The sequence below is a fragment of the Cnephaeus nilssonii genome, assembly GCF_951640355.1.
Source record: "Cnephaeus nilssonii genome assembly, chromosome: 16".
NCBI classification, from domain to species: Eukaryota; Metazoa; Chordata; class Mammalia; order Chiroptera; family Vespertilionidae; genus Cnephaeus; species Cnephaeus nilssonii.
Window position 1 is genome coordinate 55,305,425 of NC_137087.1, and position 17,332 is coordinate 55,322,756.

General features: G+C 36.6%; 1 protein-coding gene across 1 annotated transcript in view; it reads right to left on the bottom strand.

Moving 5' to 3' along the window:
• PDZD8 (PDZ domain containing 8) overlaps positions 1-17,332 on the bottom strand; it is a 61,238-nt gene that overhangs the window by 20,670 nt on the left and 23,236 nt on the right. The window contains exon 3 of the mRNA XM_079792911.1: positions 11,736-11,838. Within this exon, the coding sequence (XP_079649037.1) occupies positions 11,736-11,838 (103 nt within the window). The remainder of the gene's footprint in view (positions 1-11,735; positions 11,839-17,332) is intronic.

Below are 17,332 nucleotides of genomic sequence, written 5' to 3' on the forward strand. Positions count from 1 at the left end.
TTTAAAAGGAAGTGGGAGCAGGGGATTTACAGAATATACAAAACATCAATATCACTAAAAACACAGGAGTGTGGATTTAGGTCTAGTTCAATAATAAGCTACTATATGTGCCAGATACTGTGCTAAGTGTTTTATAGAATTTAACCTTTATACTGTTATTATTATCTCCACTTCAGAGATTATGAAATAATTTGTTCATAGGCACAAAACTAGTAGAAGAACCTGGATTTGAACCTACCATTCATGGAGATGACATAGTAATTAAGAACACCAGCTCTGAAGTCACACTGCCTGGGTTTGCAGGCTGTCTTTACGACCTGCTAGCTGGGTGATTGGAGTAAGTTACTTTCTTTGTGTCTCAGTTTCCTTCTATATACCGTACTAGTAAAATGGAGATGGTAATGGGAGTTGTTGTGCCTGTTTTCACGGGGTTGCCATGAGAATTAAATGGTTAGTGCATATAAAGTCTTAAAATCATGACTGGCACAGAGAAATTGCTGTCTTGTTGCTCCTAACTTCCACTGGCCTGAAGACATGTGAGCAGGAGTTGTGTACTACTGCAGGATCTCTAATAACACCTCTCTAACATTTTCCTAAATTGCTTATTTCCTAGTTCTGCATCCTGCATCTGAGTATATGACTCAGAAAATGAGCTATTTGGCTAAGTGGGTTTCTGTGGGAAGGTGCTGCTGTGCCTTGAATAGGATGGTTTGTTCATGACAAAGAATGCACTAAGTAAATCAGTCTTACTTGCATCACGGAATACTGGAGGGTCCTAAGAAACAGAATCCAAAACAATGTTTAAGTTTTATTAATATGACTTCCATAGCTAGTTCTCAAAAGCTCTTTTAAAAGAATATTTAGAATCTTACTACTTCATTGTAAAATCTTCTGTTTCTTTTTGTTGTTGTTGTTAATCCTCACCTGAGGATATTTTTCCATTGATTAGAGAGAGTGGAAAGGATGGGGGAGAGACAGAGAAAGAGAAACTCAGCGTGAGAGAGCCACAACCAATTGGTTGCCTCCTGCACACTCCCTGATCAGGGCTGGGGATCAAGTCTGCAAACAAAGTATGGGCCCTCGACCGGAATCAAACCCAGGAACCTTCCGTTCATGGGCTGACGCTCTATCCACTGAGGCAAACCAGCTAGGGCACCATCGGTTTCTCTTTATTCTATCTCAAAAAAGATCTAAAAATAGAGCATGTATCCCCAATAAAATGTTCAACTTACTAGATGTTAAAACTTCATATTAACAGCACTGAAAATATATTTTTTAAAAACCAGTAGATCAAAGCAGCACATGAAAAAATTCCATCTCTGGACTGATCTTTGATAATCACTGTATCTCCAACCCAACATGTCCAGAATGAGACCATTCTCTTCTTCCTCCCTCTTCATGGCTCCAGTCTTTCTGATTTCTTCTCTCACTCTCCAAACCCCCTGCATTCCAGTTGTATCAAATTTGCATGGATTCTATTTTCCATTTTCATGGCCAACAATCTGGTTTGGACTCTCACTTCCCCTCACCGTTACTATTTCAAGTCTTTCCCTTGTCAAGTCATTCTTGACTTTACCCATCTGCTACTAGATTGGGGAAACATATTATTTACTAGGGGCCCAGTGCACGAATTCATGCACCTTGAAAGGCACTGTGGGCCGCGAGGCTGCGGTGGGCACAGGGGCAGGTCTCGGCCCATCCTCCACATCCCCGCCTGGCCCCTTCCGCTGCGGCCCCCCGGTCCAGTCTGCTGGCAGCCCCACTCCCGCCGCCACTGCCGCTCCCACGTGCTGACAGCGCGGGCCCTGCTCATACCCGCTGACGGCATAGAGCGATTGGGGCCAGCACCAGCAGCGGGTGTGAGTGGCGGCTGCTGCCCCGATCACCCCTCAGGAGCAGGGGGACGTGGAGAAGCCCTCAAGGGCGATGGGGGCCGGCAGCTGGCGCTTGCACCGGCTGATGGCACCAAGTGATTGGGGCTGGTGCCAGCACGGGGCAGGACTGCAGCGTGCAGGAGCAAAGAATTTTCAGTAACCACCAGAGGCTCGCCCCGATGACAGCGACCGACACCCTGCTTTGGTCTGGTGCCCCCGCTCACCTGCTCCACCATCTTGCTGTGGCCACCGACGCCTGCCATGTTCTGCATGCGCCCCATGGTGGTCAGCGCACGTCATAGCGACCAACTGTTCAATTGTTCCATCTTTCGGTCTATTTGCATTTTAGGGTTTTATATATGTAGATTACCTACTATATGCTGGGTACTGACATTTTAATACACAGAATCTCATTTATTCCTTATACAACCATGTGAAGCATTTTTAGTCCCATTTTATAGAGGAATAAAGTACTGTACTTGTGGATGAGATGGGTTTGGGGACGTTAACTAAGTTCATGCTGCCAAAAAGTAATCTAGCTAAGATTCAAAGTTCAGAGTCACATCTGTCTAAAGATAGATTATGATGAGGTCACTTGCATTTCAAAAACCTCCATTATTTCTATTATCTTGAAGTAACAGCCAAACTTCTTAGCCTGACACTTAGGTACTTCTATAACATGGTCCATTCTTGTTTTGCATAGTCTTCTACACTACGGTACTCTTTAATCAACATGGACAACTCACTGTATCCTAAACATACTCAAATATTTTCCCTCTTTTTTTGGGTTTACACCATGCCCTGCACCTTCCTACCACATCAAAATCATACATGTACTATGAAGGCTTGGCTCCTTAACATATTCTTTCCTGATTTTCCCAAAAGAATGCTATCCCCTTCCCCTCCCCACCCTCACTGGAACCTCATAATACTGTATTCTGAAACTCTCTTAGAGCAATCATATGCTAACAGTAACACTGAAGAGCTCACTGTACTCTTGATATTTTTTCCTCACTGCTGATCCCCCTTGAAGGAAAGGACCATATCACATTGCCTTATAGCTCACAATAAGTTTCTTCCTTCTCATACTCACAGTGCCTTACTGGTTTAATATAGAGAATTGATGTTTCTATATTTTAACCTAAGCTCCTACTCTTCACACAGTATTTCAAAATCATACTAAATACACTTAGAAAATATGAGATAGAAAATGGCATTCCTCATTTTTAACCAAGATAAACTTTAAGAGTAGAAATACTGAATAGGATTTACTACTAAAGCTAAGGAGCATTTAGTTTAAGAAGCCAAATTATAGAACATTATTTGTGGTTAAAATTTATTGAGTCCCTACTGTATTTGCAAATATTATCAAAGTGAACTAAACCAGAGTTTTCATAAAAACTGACATTTTCAAAAAAGCTTTATTTGCTTTAATCTTTCTCTTCCTTCGATAAGATTAAGATTGTAAATGGCAAATGGTTAAATAGAAGCACCAGAATGCTATCTGCAAGGCATCTGGCCTTAGACAAACATACCAAATGCCAACTCGGAAGCATCTCGACTAATGTATTTATAAATTTGTGTCTCAGATGTTCTTACTTGAAATCAAAGTTCTCTAGGGAGCTCTTTTAGACTCTTTGTATGTACATTCAACAATTTGTAGATAGATATGGACAGATATTCAGTAAGACTTCTAAAACTCTCCAAAGCTAAAAGGGAAGTAAAATTTTAGATCATACAGTTATTTTATTTAGGCTACATTAAACTATACACATAGAGTTAGAAGTTCTTTTGATGTTTTTATAATAGCATCATTAAAAACATCAAAAGTATTAACATAATTCATCAATTGTGATTAGCGTCATAATAATGTACCACATTTATAAACTAAAATCCTCACTCTAAAAACCAGGTTTAAAACTGTTTTTTAACAACGGGAATATTGAGCAGTAAATTTCATTCTGTGGACTTCCTCAACCTAAACATTTTTATTTGGTTAAAACATTTATCAGAAATAGCTTTCAGGGAGAAAGCAGACAGCAATGTGACTAGGCCTCACTGAAACCTGAATATCTGAAAGAAAAAGGGTTGAGGGTAAATTGAGCTCATGGCCAGACAATCAACTTCAGTCTTCCCAGAAACATTCATTCAATACCCACTAAATGCCAAGTGCTGTGAGTCAAAACAATCATGGTATATGCTGTAAAGGAAGACATTGGTGGAAGTAACACTGATCAAACTGTCGTACAATTATAAATGTGAATTCCCAAGTGTGGAAAAGTATTATCAAAGACTTTTATGCTCACTAGGGAAAAGTTTCCCAGAAAAATGATGATGGTTGGTGAATCAGTTAAGATCTGATGAAACAGAAAACACTGAAGCATTAGAAACAGAGGGACTCGAAAACAGGGAAATGGCTATGCAGTGACAGAAGAACTGAGAACCAAACTGGGGACAGTGAAGCAACTCAGATATGAGCAACAGTCAGAAGTCATGCCCAACCTTGGGCTGGAAGGGCAGAGGGAGGATGTGTATCAGTAGAGGCCAGGGCTGGAGCCTCAGGAAGAAGCTGCAAGCATGGTGGGATTGTCCTGTGAGAAGCATGGAGCCATGAAGGAGAAATAGTGGCTGCCAGACTTGTTGTCCAAGGCAGAGGAGAAAATGAAGAATACCCTGGTTCCTAGTCCACTCCAATTTCTCACCAAAGCTTCGTAGTGGTCAAACCCAGCTGAAAGTCAGCTGACAGTGAAGCCCTGGAAATATAACCAGTAGAGGTAAGTCTTCTCTTAACACAGTGCGGGGGAAGGGCCCAAGGATGTTTGAGGGAAACAAGCTAAGGCCTAGTGTAAGCAGAGGTCTGAAGAATGGGGGAGGTATAGGTACGCATGTGGAGAAATGTGCTGGGGGAAGGAGGCCCATGCACAAAGGCTATGCAGGGGACAGAGTATTGCATGTATGAAGGAGTGAAAGATGGCCAGTCCAGCTAAAGCAGAATGGAGGGTAGAGGTAAGGCTAGCGAGATAGGGACCAGGCCAGAGGTGGCTTTGTAGGTCACATCAAGGAATCTGTCTTTATTCTAGGAGCTACTGAAACCATTGAGATTTAAGGAGGCAGTTGATAGAATCAGATTTGTATTTCAAAACAATCATTTATCCTTCTCCCACCTCCCAAGACATTCACATAACAACTACAACGTGCCAGAAATTCTACTAGGTACAGGACACACATATGAAAAATATAGCATATCTGTGCCCCTGTGAGGTCTACCAGCAAGTATGTAGTATGCAGTATTATTAAAGACCTTTTAAGTATCATTCTTTTAGCATTTATCATCTGATTATCATGAGGAATGTGAAATTTATCTTCATAGACTTAACTCCTTGCTCAGTAAATTTGTTGATTGTCCTACCGTTTCTCTTTTTGCATATATATGCTTCCATTAATCATTCACCCACCTTTGTCTTTTCAGCTGAAGATCACTAATTTTCCCCATCCATCTATCTTTATATGGCTATCTCACTTCCAAGGTAATCTTAGTGCTTCCTCCCCACCTGATTCAACTGTTATAAATTTCCTGCATTACAGAAACCTGAAATGCACAAATAACTCTCTCTGAGAAGAATTTCATGGTTTTTAAATAAGTATGTTCATTTTGTGACAACTACTCTCATGAAAAATTGAATCATTCAGGATATTACACCTGGTCAAGTTTATTGTTTTCCCAAATTCTAAAGACAGATCTATCAGGTGATTTGGGAAGCTTTGCTATGGATCTTCATCAAAAGCTTTCTGAAAGCTGAAAATGCATTCACTATTTCCATTTCTTCTACACACTTGTTTAGCATCTTCATATTAGACAGGAATGATTTCCCTATATTATATAGCCTCCAAACTGATTATCTTCAGTTTGCCATTTTTTCCTCTTTTCAGCTGCGCTAACCTTTGCTCTGGAGGTAAAGGGAGACTCACTGGGCTCTATAAGACAGACTACCTCTGAATCAGGCTCAGTCTTGGGCAACTGAACATGGCTAATCTTATGATGAAGGCCCTTCTATTTAAATCCTATCTCCCCTGAGTTTCAGAGCTCTCCCAGACTCTGTTCTAAAATGATTCCACTATCACCACTCCCAAACTGTCTCCTAATTATCAGAATACCATTCATAGTCCAGTTTTTGTTAGCATCAGTAGGATTTAATGGAACAAGTATAGATTCTACAAGCAGAAGACTATGGCTCTTTGTATATGGCAAAAATATGTCAGACTCTAGGCATCATGTCCTCAAATAGCTCTTTATTTATTTATTTTTATTTTTTCATTTTTTTATTAAGGTATTATATGTGTATATATCTTACCATTGCCCCCCCACACCCCATTCCCATACATGCCCTCACCCCCCAGAGTTTTGTGTCCATTGGTTATGCTTATATGCTTGCATACAAGTCCTTCGGTTGATCTCTTATCTCCCCCATCTCTCCCTAACCTTCCCGCTGTAATTTGACCTTCTGTTTGATGCTTTACTGTCTCTGTATCTATCTTTTTGTTCAACAGCTTATAATTTTCTTTATTATCCATAGATGAGTGAGATCATGTGGTATTTTTCTTTCATGGACTGGCTTATTTCACTTAGCATGATGTTCTCCAATTCCATCCAGGTTGCTGCAAATGGTAGGAATTCCTCAAATAGCTCTTTAATTGTAAGAGTGTGTTTTAAAAAAATTGAAGGAAGCCTGATATAAAATATTTCTCTTTCAGAATCAGATCCTTTCAAAAATGAGGGAAGCAAGAGTGGAGAGAAAGAAAGGTGCCATCAGAGTCTAACAAAAAGATAAAGCCCAGTCCTAGCTGGTTTGGCTCAGTGGATAGAGCATAGGCCTGTGGATAGAAGGGTCCCGGGTTCGATTCCAGTCAAGGGCACATGCCCGGGTTGCTGGCTGGATCCCTGGTAGGGGATGTGCAAGAGGCGGCTGATCAATGGTTCTCTCTCATCATTGATGTTTCTATCTCTCTCTCCCTCTCCCTTCCTCTCTGAAAGCAATAAAAATATATTTTAAAAAAAGATAAAGTATAGACTCTAGGAGATGAATTCTTCTGACTTCATAATTTTGGGTACAGCTGACCCTATTTAAAGCCCTTAGCGGGGGACTCTTTCCCCATCCCCACATGGGAGTCTGTGCTGTGAGATTCTTTCCCCTTCCCCACGTGGGAGTCTGTACTTGTTCTCAATAAATTTCCACCTTTGCTATAAAAAATAAAAAAAAATAAAGCCCTTAGCAGTTGCCAGTTGAAGTTGCCAATTGGTAATTGCCAACTGGAAGTTGCCAACTGATACCCTATAACCCTCTGAAAACAATGTACTCATTCTAATTAAGAGTTCCAAATTACCATTTAGAAATTCTTCCCAATTGTTAGCTGACTGCCCTTCAGGGATTTATTACTTCTTATTTTTCAGGAAGGTCTGATATATCATGACATCTAATGCCTTTTACCACAATTCCCTCTGGTACCTGCATATTAAGCTACACAAACCTGAAGTGCTTCTGCTTCTATTTATACTGAACACATGCCGGTTCCAGCATCTCTTCTGCCCATCCACTGTGTACTATATCCCAAGGACCCAAAAGATACTTTTTCTAATTCTGTCTTCATTTCAGAACAAGAAATCCATATTCTTCCTTCTTCTGTGATAGTAACATATGTATGCCAATGTACTGACTTAACAGTTATTTGGATTTTTAACATTCTGTCTCTAATCACAGAAGGAAAGACTAGTCTCTTATAAAGGACAATTGCTTTCAAATGTCTGAGTGCAGAGGGAGTAGGATCAGGATAAAATGAACACTAAAAAGCTTTTTTTCAAACTTAAACTCATTTCACCGTTTATTTAAAATGGAGAACAAGGGAAAGAGCTAGACAGAACAGCTGAGTGCCAGCTGGCCCCAAGGCCTTTCCCACTACCTCAGAACTCCCAGATTCAGAGGAAAGTAACACTCAGGATCTCTCTATTTATTTAAAACTGTGTGTGTTTATGTGATATTTATATGATCTGTTTGTTTTGGTATTCACACAATAATGATTATGTATGCTTTAATATGTCAGGTTAACTTACTGTGAATTTTATTTGATAAGCACTATAAATTCTAGAGATATATAGTTGTCCATAGTTTCCAACTGAAATATTAATCATTGACTGAAATGAACATTTTAAAAAATCTGAACCTGAAATTTATTCATTAGTGAAAGGGAAGCAAATATTCATCACCAAACCTGTATATTGCTATAGAATGAAAATAAACTTGTCTTGTCTCTTTTAGTGAAGGTGAACATATTTTTAGTATTGACTTTGTCATGTCTTGCAATATAATTTTCTAATGTTTGTTGAAACCTAATATCTAATTTATTTGCACCTCAGCTATCACATTTAATGGGACTCTCATGAGGAATCTTTGTTTATTATTTTTAAAGAATAAACACAAGTACCTCATTTATTCTATGAGCTCTTTTATTTTGCAAGTGAAATAATAGGCAAGGCAGTGACCGAGTGTCTGATTTTGCCCCAAACTTGCCCTGGATTTCTAATAAGGTAGAAAGTAGGCTTTATGCAAGCTATTTGTTAAATTATTCTTTTCAATACTCCCTGATACCCAATTTAAGAAAAGAAAAAATCCCCTTACAAACAAATAATCATCAAATAGATTTAATTTTTTTCTTGTGGTAAGTAAAGACTGTGGACTGACCACCTAAAAGGTATTCATAACCCTTTTCTCTTAACTTCTATTTCTACAAAGGCTGAAAAACAAAAATGAGTCCCCATACTTCCTTGCTGGTAGTAGAGACCATATGACTTAGTTCTAACCAATGAGATATGAGTCAAAATCCCTGGGTGGAGTTTCCAGTAAAGAATTTTAGAAGGACAAAACCTGACTGACATGTGCCTCTGCATACCTTATATCTCATCGTTTTTCTTGGAAGGTGGATACTTAGGGGTACACTAGACAATTTGCAACCATGACAATAAAACCCCCAAGGAGGAGGAAGCCAGTAAGAGCCAGCTCCTTGATTATATACTAAGAGCTTATCGCACAAGATAAGTCTCTTTTTTTGCTTAAGCCACATTCATTAGATTTGCTAATACTTCCAGCTAATGCATTACAACTGTTCCATCTCCACCCCCAACATTTGTGTAAGTACTACAAATCTAAAGCTTTCCATCTGTTACTGATCTTTCCTATTAATGGCATGTTAAGGTACATTATAATGCTTCAAAAACTCAAAGCTATACTTAAAATATGAAAGATATTAAGTTTCTTTCATTCTGTACACTAAAATTAGTGACTGAGTAAATTTTAACATTTAAAAAGCTAATTTAAACCTGAAGATTGTATATATAAAAATAGCTTCCAAAATCATTGAGTACTTTAGCATACTTGTTTTTAATGATACATTTTCCATCCAAATTTATAATATATTCCAAATTTTCAAATCCTATCCTACAATGTCTTATGTAGTCTTGAAGAACACTCTAATTCTCCTCCCTAGTTATTAAATTCAGACATATGTAATTTAATGCCTGAAGACACTTAACTGTTGTTGACATTTTTGACACCAGATGTAATTAGTAACCTAGAATTATTTTTCCAAAACTAGCTATGACATATGCTAAGATCTAAAATTATGACTCAAGATTAAAGTCTTACTAATTTTTGTTATAAAATATTAAAGCTGTCTAATCTGATATAAGGGAAACTGAAAATGCCAATAGCAATGGCAAGTTACAACTATTTCATACCCAGACAAAACAATACTGCTTTTTCATGTATTTATATATTTCAGAACAAACTGTAAGCTGGTTATTTTATTCCTCTGGGGAGGTGCTTCAAATTGACTGAGATGTAACTTAAAGTTAAGGCATGCAAAACCACCAAAAAGGGGAAGAATTTCCTAAAAACCACTATTTTGACCATGTCATTTTCATGTTCAAAATCTTCAATATGTCCCAAATACTTTCATAAATTAAAACTCTGTGGTTCGCCCATCCTCTTTTCCAGCTTTACTTCCCCTATATTCCCACCTGATCAAAATTACTCTACTTATTCCAAAATAATTTCACACTGCTCAATGTTATGTAAGGATATACACAACAGTTATTACATGACACTGGAAACAATTTAAAAGTCAAGGATGCATCTATAAAAATACCACATAACCTTCAAAAGTCAATATGCTTAGGAGCCTATTTTAAAAAAATAGAGAATTGTGACTATTTTTAAAAATGCTATGAAGAATAATATACTATTCTAGAAATACCAACTACTATAAAACAGCTATGTAAACATACTTCAAAAGTACCTATTCACCAATATACTGAAGACATATTAGAGAAATAGTTTTCCTAAATATTGGCTATACGGCAACCAAGAGCTCAATGTGATAGACATAGCTGAAATTCTAAGTTATTAAATACATCTTTAAAGAATACATCTATAATTTATTTCTGCAAAAAACTACTGATGTGTTAAATAGATCTAATATTTAAAAAGACTAGAAGTAACCCAGAGAAGTTTGGGAAGTCAAAGAAGCATTCTGGAGTTTTATTATTACCAAAGGCATAATATTTCAATATATGCTTAGTATATGAAATAACTATTCTTAAAAATCAAGAAAGGCTACATGGTCTTTGATGGCATAAATTATTTTTCAACTTCAGACATAAAATCCTGGGATTTTATTTCCAATGCAAAACTTCATGGGCTTAATAAAGCAATTTTGTAGACAACATTTTGATAAATGCTCTAAATCTTTAATAAACTACTAGATTTATGCAAATTCCAAGAAGTGTATCATAATTCCTATTAAAACTTCTATGGGAAACATTCAGAAATACCAATCAAATTTGGAAAAAAATTAGTGACAATTTTTATTTATTTAAGAACTCAAAGAACCCAACAAGTCCAAATTAAAACATGTTGAATATGAAGCGATTTTGTTCATTTTTAATTCCAGCACTTAAGATATTTTAAAAGCCTATTTTCCCCCCAAAGTTTTACAATTTAGGTGACAATCTCTTTTGAGATATCAAGAAAGAAACCAGAACATTAAGTCCTTCACACACCAAAAGTACATCCCAAATCCATTCTTTCCTTTTCCTCAGCTACCACCTCCTGAATGCCTTCCCCTGAATGCCTCCTGATCTCCCTTAGGTTTACTCTCATCCTCCTACAATCCTTTCTGTATACAGGAAGAACACTTTTTCTTTCTTTCTTTCTCTTTCTTTCTTTCTTTCTTTCTTTCTTTCTTTCTTTCTTTCTTTCTTTCTTTCCTTCCTTCCTTCCTTCCTTCCTTCCTTCCTTCCTTCCTTCCTTCCTTCCTTCTTTCTTTCTTTCTTTCCTTCTTTTCTTTCTTTCTTTCTTTCTTTCTTTCTTTCTTTCTTTCTTTCTTTCTTTCTTTCTTTCTTTCTTTTCTTTCTTTTTTACAAAATGTACACAAGATCTTGTCACTCCCTATCTTAAAACTATCCCACCACAAAGAATAAAATCCAAAATCCTTGCCATGACCTATATGAGTATGACTCCACCTCACTTATGGCTAGACTACCTTCTTTCTGTTACTCAAACACACCTGCCCTCACTTCTCCTGTACAGAAGGGAAATTAGGCTAGATATCTTATGCAAGCAAGCAATCTGAATACTATAGTTTTATGTGATCCATTTCATTACTGATGTTGTATTATAAAAAGATGAATAAAAGCTGTTCATAATTATTTGCACATGACCAAACATAACTAAGAATATAGAAATATTAATAAAAGCATGCTTATAGAATACAAACTTTATACAGATGTAAAACTATGCAAATAAATTTTACCGTCTTAATAGAACTCCTTTGTTTTTCTTCCCAAACACCACTGCTCAACTCAAGTGTGCAATGAATATTTGCCTCTCTGTCATAGGATCCAAAAATGAGTAACCTGAAATATAAAAATAAAACAAGATTATTGTACCAATTATGCACATTAAAATTTTGCTTTCAAGTCAAAAGTAATAAATTACTCTGTTACTATTATAATTTTGATAACAGAAAAACTTAAATCAAATACTTGGTATACCCTCTAGTGGAAAAGTGAAGTAAAGCTAAAATTAGGTGACATTCCAAGACAAGTTATTTTTCAGCAGCTAAATCAAACAAACAGAAAGTAATTTTTATGAATGAGATATAGTACAAATAGTTGCTTGTGAACACAAATACACACACGCACACACACACACACCTACCTCCATCTACTAATATGACCGAATTTATTTAATTTCTCTAAACCCATTTCTGCCTTTGAACAATTCTGGGGAAATACAGTACTTAATTCTTAAAGCTGTTGTAAGAGTAAAAGAAAACAATGCATACAAAGCATTTAGCATAGTACCTAGCAAACAGTAAGTGCTCAATAAATGTTTGTTATTTCTATTATCTTGAAAACAATTATCAAGGAATAACTGCATCACCTAATTTTACTGCTTAATATTCAGATTTTAAAAGGAAATCTCATGTTCAATCTTGAGATCATATTAGGCAGTTTTTAATTATTGGAGGAAAAAATGTTACCTACATGTCCAACAACTTCTACATTATCTATCTTCTAAATCAGAACATAAGTCTGACAATATGTTTTAGTAGTAAGCTTGAGAACAGCTTTAGCTGTTAATCATCATCTTGATTACCACTCCATTACTTTACCTCTCCATGAATATTATGGGGGTAGGAGAAAATGAAAGAAAAATGGATAAAACACATCAGAGCAATATGAGAAAATTGTTTCCTAAGGTTGAGACCTCAAGCAAATCATGTTTATGCCTCACCAACTGGCTTCATGAACTAAAAAGCCTGAACAAAATCATGAAAAAAAGAAACCCATAAATTTAAATAAATTTTAATCTTAAAAGGAAATTTAAACAGTACTCAACAACCTACTGCCAAAAACATAAGATTCAGAATTATAAAATACTAAGTTTAGGGAAATGAGAATTTTCATTTATCAAAGCTTTGCTGCCACCATCTGTTCAAAAGCGCAAACTACCTAAGTAAGGGCCTTGACTACTGTGCAGACAAAGCTATGCACCAGCTAGTAGTTTCCGAATCCCAACAGATATTAAATCTTCAGGATTCAGGAACAAGAAAACACAGTTCTTGGATCGTGCAATAGTTCTTTGGATTAGACAATGGTTTCTTAAGATAGGACATAAAAATAAAAAACAGATAAATGGGACATCACTGAAATTAATTTTTTTTGTGCTTCAAAGGATACCACCAACCCACACAATGAGAGAAAATCCTGTGGACCTGTGTCCTTGTTCAGGATCTTAAGTCTCAATGAAGGATGTATAGCAATGCATTCTGAAGACCATCAAGCTAGGTCTGGAAGGGCTGCAGCCCTATGAATATGTAGTAATTGGCAGGGGGGGGGGAGGGGGCGGGCAGACAGGCTCCTCTGTGCTAAAAGACGTCAGTGGCTGACTGATTGGGATGTAATCTCTGCATAAAAAATTGAGGTGCTCTAAATGAGAGGCAATCTATTGCCAAGGCCCGCAGATACTGCTCCCATCAGAGAAAAAAAATTCCTCCGGAACCTCATATCCTTCCATTTTTAAGTAGGAAACTGAGCTCCATCATAATCTTATGAGACCAACATCATATATGTGGTCCATTGTTGACCAAAATGTCACTATGCAGCATATGACTGTACAGTACTTGACCATACACCCTCAATCTTGTGTAGTGTAGAGGAGACTTCAAATAAATCCTGAATTCCTTTTAGTAAGTATGTTTCTGTACTTGTAATAGAGCAATTCTGCAACTATTTGAGATGTTATTACAGAACTGAGCAAATGAGTAAAGTGCTGATATTATTGGAGCCAGGGTTCAGGGGACATAAAAATATGAGAGGAAGAACGAACCATGGCAAGGAACAATTCTAGGATAAACTAGAATTGGAAGTATTGGGTGAACTTATGATTTCTAAACTGTGTATGTGTATGCATATATGTATAATTGTCTATACATGTATGTATTTCACAACTCTGTCCGCTGAAGGGACCTCTGAGTATATGAAGTAGCAGTGAACAACCAAACACCGAGGTCTTGATTTTTAATATCATTCTCTATTAAAAGGAACCAGGGCTCTTTAGTAAAACAGCTGATTCTAGGACTATGGCAAAGATACAAATATACCTGGAACAGCTTGTTATACCAGAAAGTAACGAAGAGCTAAAAAAAAAAAAAAGACAGGCTCATGGTACAAGCATACAGAGCCAAGTTTGAAGCGGTTCCTAGTGGCCAAATCAGGAACAATTCACAACAAAATAATTAAGAATAGTAAAGAATTATAATCATTGAAAAATATAGGAATCTATGAGTCTGTGCCGATAATAGATAATTGGGGAATAAGATAAGGACTCTTGGTAATAGAGTAGAATGTCAACTGCTATAGTTTGTGTTACCATTAAACATTTTTTTAAAGTGATGTATTTCTGGAACCCAGTAAAATAAAACAGGCATTCCAAAAGCTGCTGAGAAAATACAGGCTTTAGAACAGTGTAAGTGTGACTCAGTGAAGAAGTGACCTTAATTAGAATCTTCTATCTATAATTAGGACAGGCTATATCCTAAATATACCACTTTAGAGTACAGAACTCTCACACCACAAAACCATATAGGCTTTGCTTTCACTGACTATAATCTTTGTTTGTTTTAAAAATATACCTGGTTGATAAAACCAGCCAAAGAAAAACAAGAAAAGAAAATGTATTCATTACTTCATTGTCTTTTACATAAAGATTATGTGACAAATCCCTCCTAGAATTTGAGGCCAAATTTCTTTTCCCCTAAAGAACATGCACAGTTTGTCAGAAAATGAGAGCTAAGTTATCCATTAAGTTTCCTCTACTGCCAGAAAACTGATCTTTCTCTTCTCTATATGGTTGTTTTTAATTTATCTTTTCTACTTAACTGCACATGGGCATTTGTTTTCTTTGCAAAATACTTCAAACCCTTTTAAGACTATAAATTACCAATTTAAAAATATTTTAACAATATGATTGTAACACTAATGTGCAATAATTAAATCTTCTAATAGAAGCACTACAGACACATAAATTGAGGTCACTGGGAACTTTAAAAATCAACTTTAGTTTAATGCAAAAAAATGCAGTTAGAACCAATTTTCACAAACAAAATTGTGTTTCCACACCCAAACTTGTAATTGGGAAGTTCAAAACTCTACTTCAGATAATTAAAAAAGAACCTCTCTTTACAGTGTGAGAACCTTGTAAGTTAATAAAATTCAAATTCCAGTTCTCACAACCATTTATGCAAAAAGAACAGGTTTGTCTAAAGATTTGTTTTCCTCTTGGTAAACATTATAATGATTACATTAAGGCATAATAATAGAAGCTATAGCTACTGAAGGCGTTCTATATAGTAGCCACTGTGGTTTATTTACCTATTCTGAGCACAATTACTGACAAGGTAGTAGCCTTGCCCATTTTACAGATATGAATCTTGTCTAAGAATACCTAACAGTAAGGATCCACAGCTAGGATGTAAAGACAGCACTTTCTAATTCAAAAGTTGGTATTATTTCCACTTCATGTTGCCTCCTGAAGCATAAAGTTTCCAGTTGTACAATAACTCCAATATTTTCAATAAACAGTTTGTTTTCTATGAATACTTCTAATTTTTTTTCCCTCACTGGCAAAGTTCACTCTCAAAGCTTTACAACAGGCAAGTTTGATGAATGAATGAATGAATAAATAAATAAATAAATCTCCTTCAAGGCTATCTTTGCAGATCTGGGGATGGGTGGATGAGTAGGTAGATAGGAATTGATAATAGTATAGTCAAGAAATTTTGTTCAAAGCTGCCCTTCAAATGGTTAGAAGTTGCTATGATTATTTTGGAAAAGGTAATCCATTAAGTATGATTCTGATGCCTGTGGATCAATAAGAAAATTCACTGGGGGGGGGGGGGGGGGGGAAAGAAAGCATCACTTCAAAATTTCCTTAGACATAGGCCACTTGAAAAATGTCCTAAATATTAACATAATTACATACTTATTTTTTTCTTTTTATTCAATTTATTGGGGTGATACATCATAATTATATATTTAATACTTTGGCTTACCATAATATATTAGCTTAGCTACTTCAAATTCAGACTTGTGTAGAACCATATTTTATTGTATATGTCACTTTACTGTATACTAAAGTTCCTTTTTACAAAATTTACAGATTTAGTCTTTCTTTGATAAAAGAATTCCTTTTCAACTAGCTTTCTGACATAACGGTGCACAATAATGAGTCACTCTAAAACAAACAAAAAATATTTGTCATATTATTATTAAGGTATTCAAAATTAACCTATTTATTAGCAAGGACATAAATATATTAGGTACAAAAATATAACCTCTGTATCCAAGCACTTGTTTTTATTATGAGTTGGAAATAAAAATAGAAGTGATAAGTACCAAACAAGTGGTACAAACAAGTGTCATAGAAATGTAGCAAAAGGACAGTATGCTTGTACTTGGAACGGTTAGGAGACACATTGAAGATGTACGTAGCTTTTGAGGTGAACCAAGAAAGGCTGGTTTCAACGAGCAGAAAATGGGGTAGGGCCTTTAGTAGAGAAACAGTGGGGTGTACACACAAGGGCGTTGGTACTTTAAAATATCTAAGGCAGGGAATGGTGAACTGTGGTTGTCTATGGGCCAAATCCAGCTCACTGCTTATTTTTGTATGGCCTGTGGGCTATCAGTAGTTTTTACATTTTTAAATGGTTGGGGGGGGGGGATATTTCATGCCACATAAAAATTACAAAACTCATATATATTCATAATTATACATAAATATACATAATTTTATAAAGACACAACCATGCCACACCCATTTGTTAACCTATTGTCTATTTCTGACTGCTTTCACACTACAAGGCTGAGTTTAGTAGTTACAACAGAAACCATGTAAATCACAAAGCCTAAAGTATTTACAATCTGGCCCTTTAGAGAAAGAGTTTGCCATCCTCTTTCTTGCCTTAGGAAGACCTATGTGGCTGAAGTGAAGTACTGTGAGTGAGGGGCTGAGCAAAGAAGCTAGAAAGGTCAGAGGGGTGTGTAGGCCCTGGCAAGGATTTGAGTCTGTATTCTAGAGCAGTGGTCGGCAAACAGCAGCTCGCGAGCCACATGCGGCTCTTTGGCCCCTTGAGTGTGGCTCTTCCACAAAATACCACAGCCTGGGCGAGTCTATTTTGAAGAAGTGGCATTAGAAGAAGTTTAAGTTTAAAAAATTTGGCTCTCAAAAGAAATTCCAATCGTTGTACTGTTGATATTTGGCTCTGTTGACTAATGAGTTTGCCGACCACTGGCTTAGACTATGGGGCTGGAAAAATAAGGAGGCTGGACCAGATCCTTTCAGAAA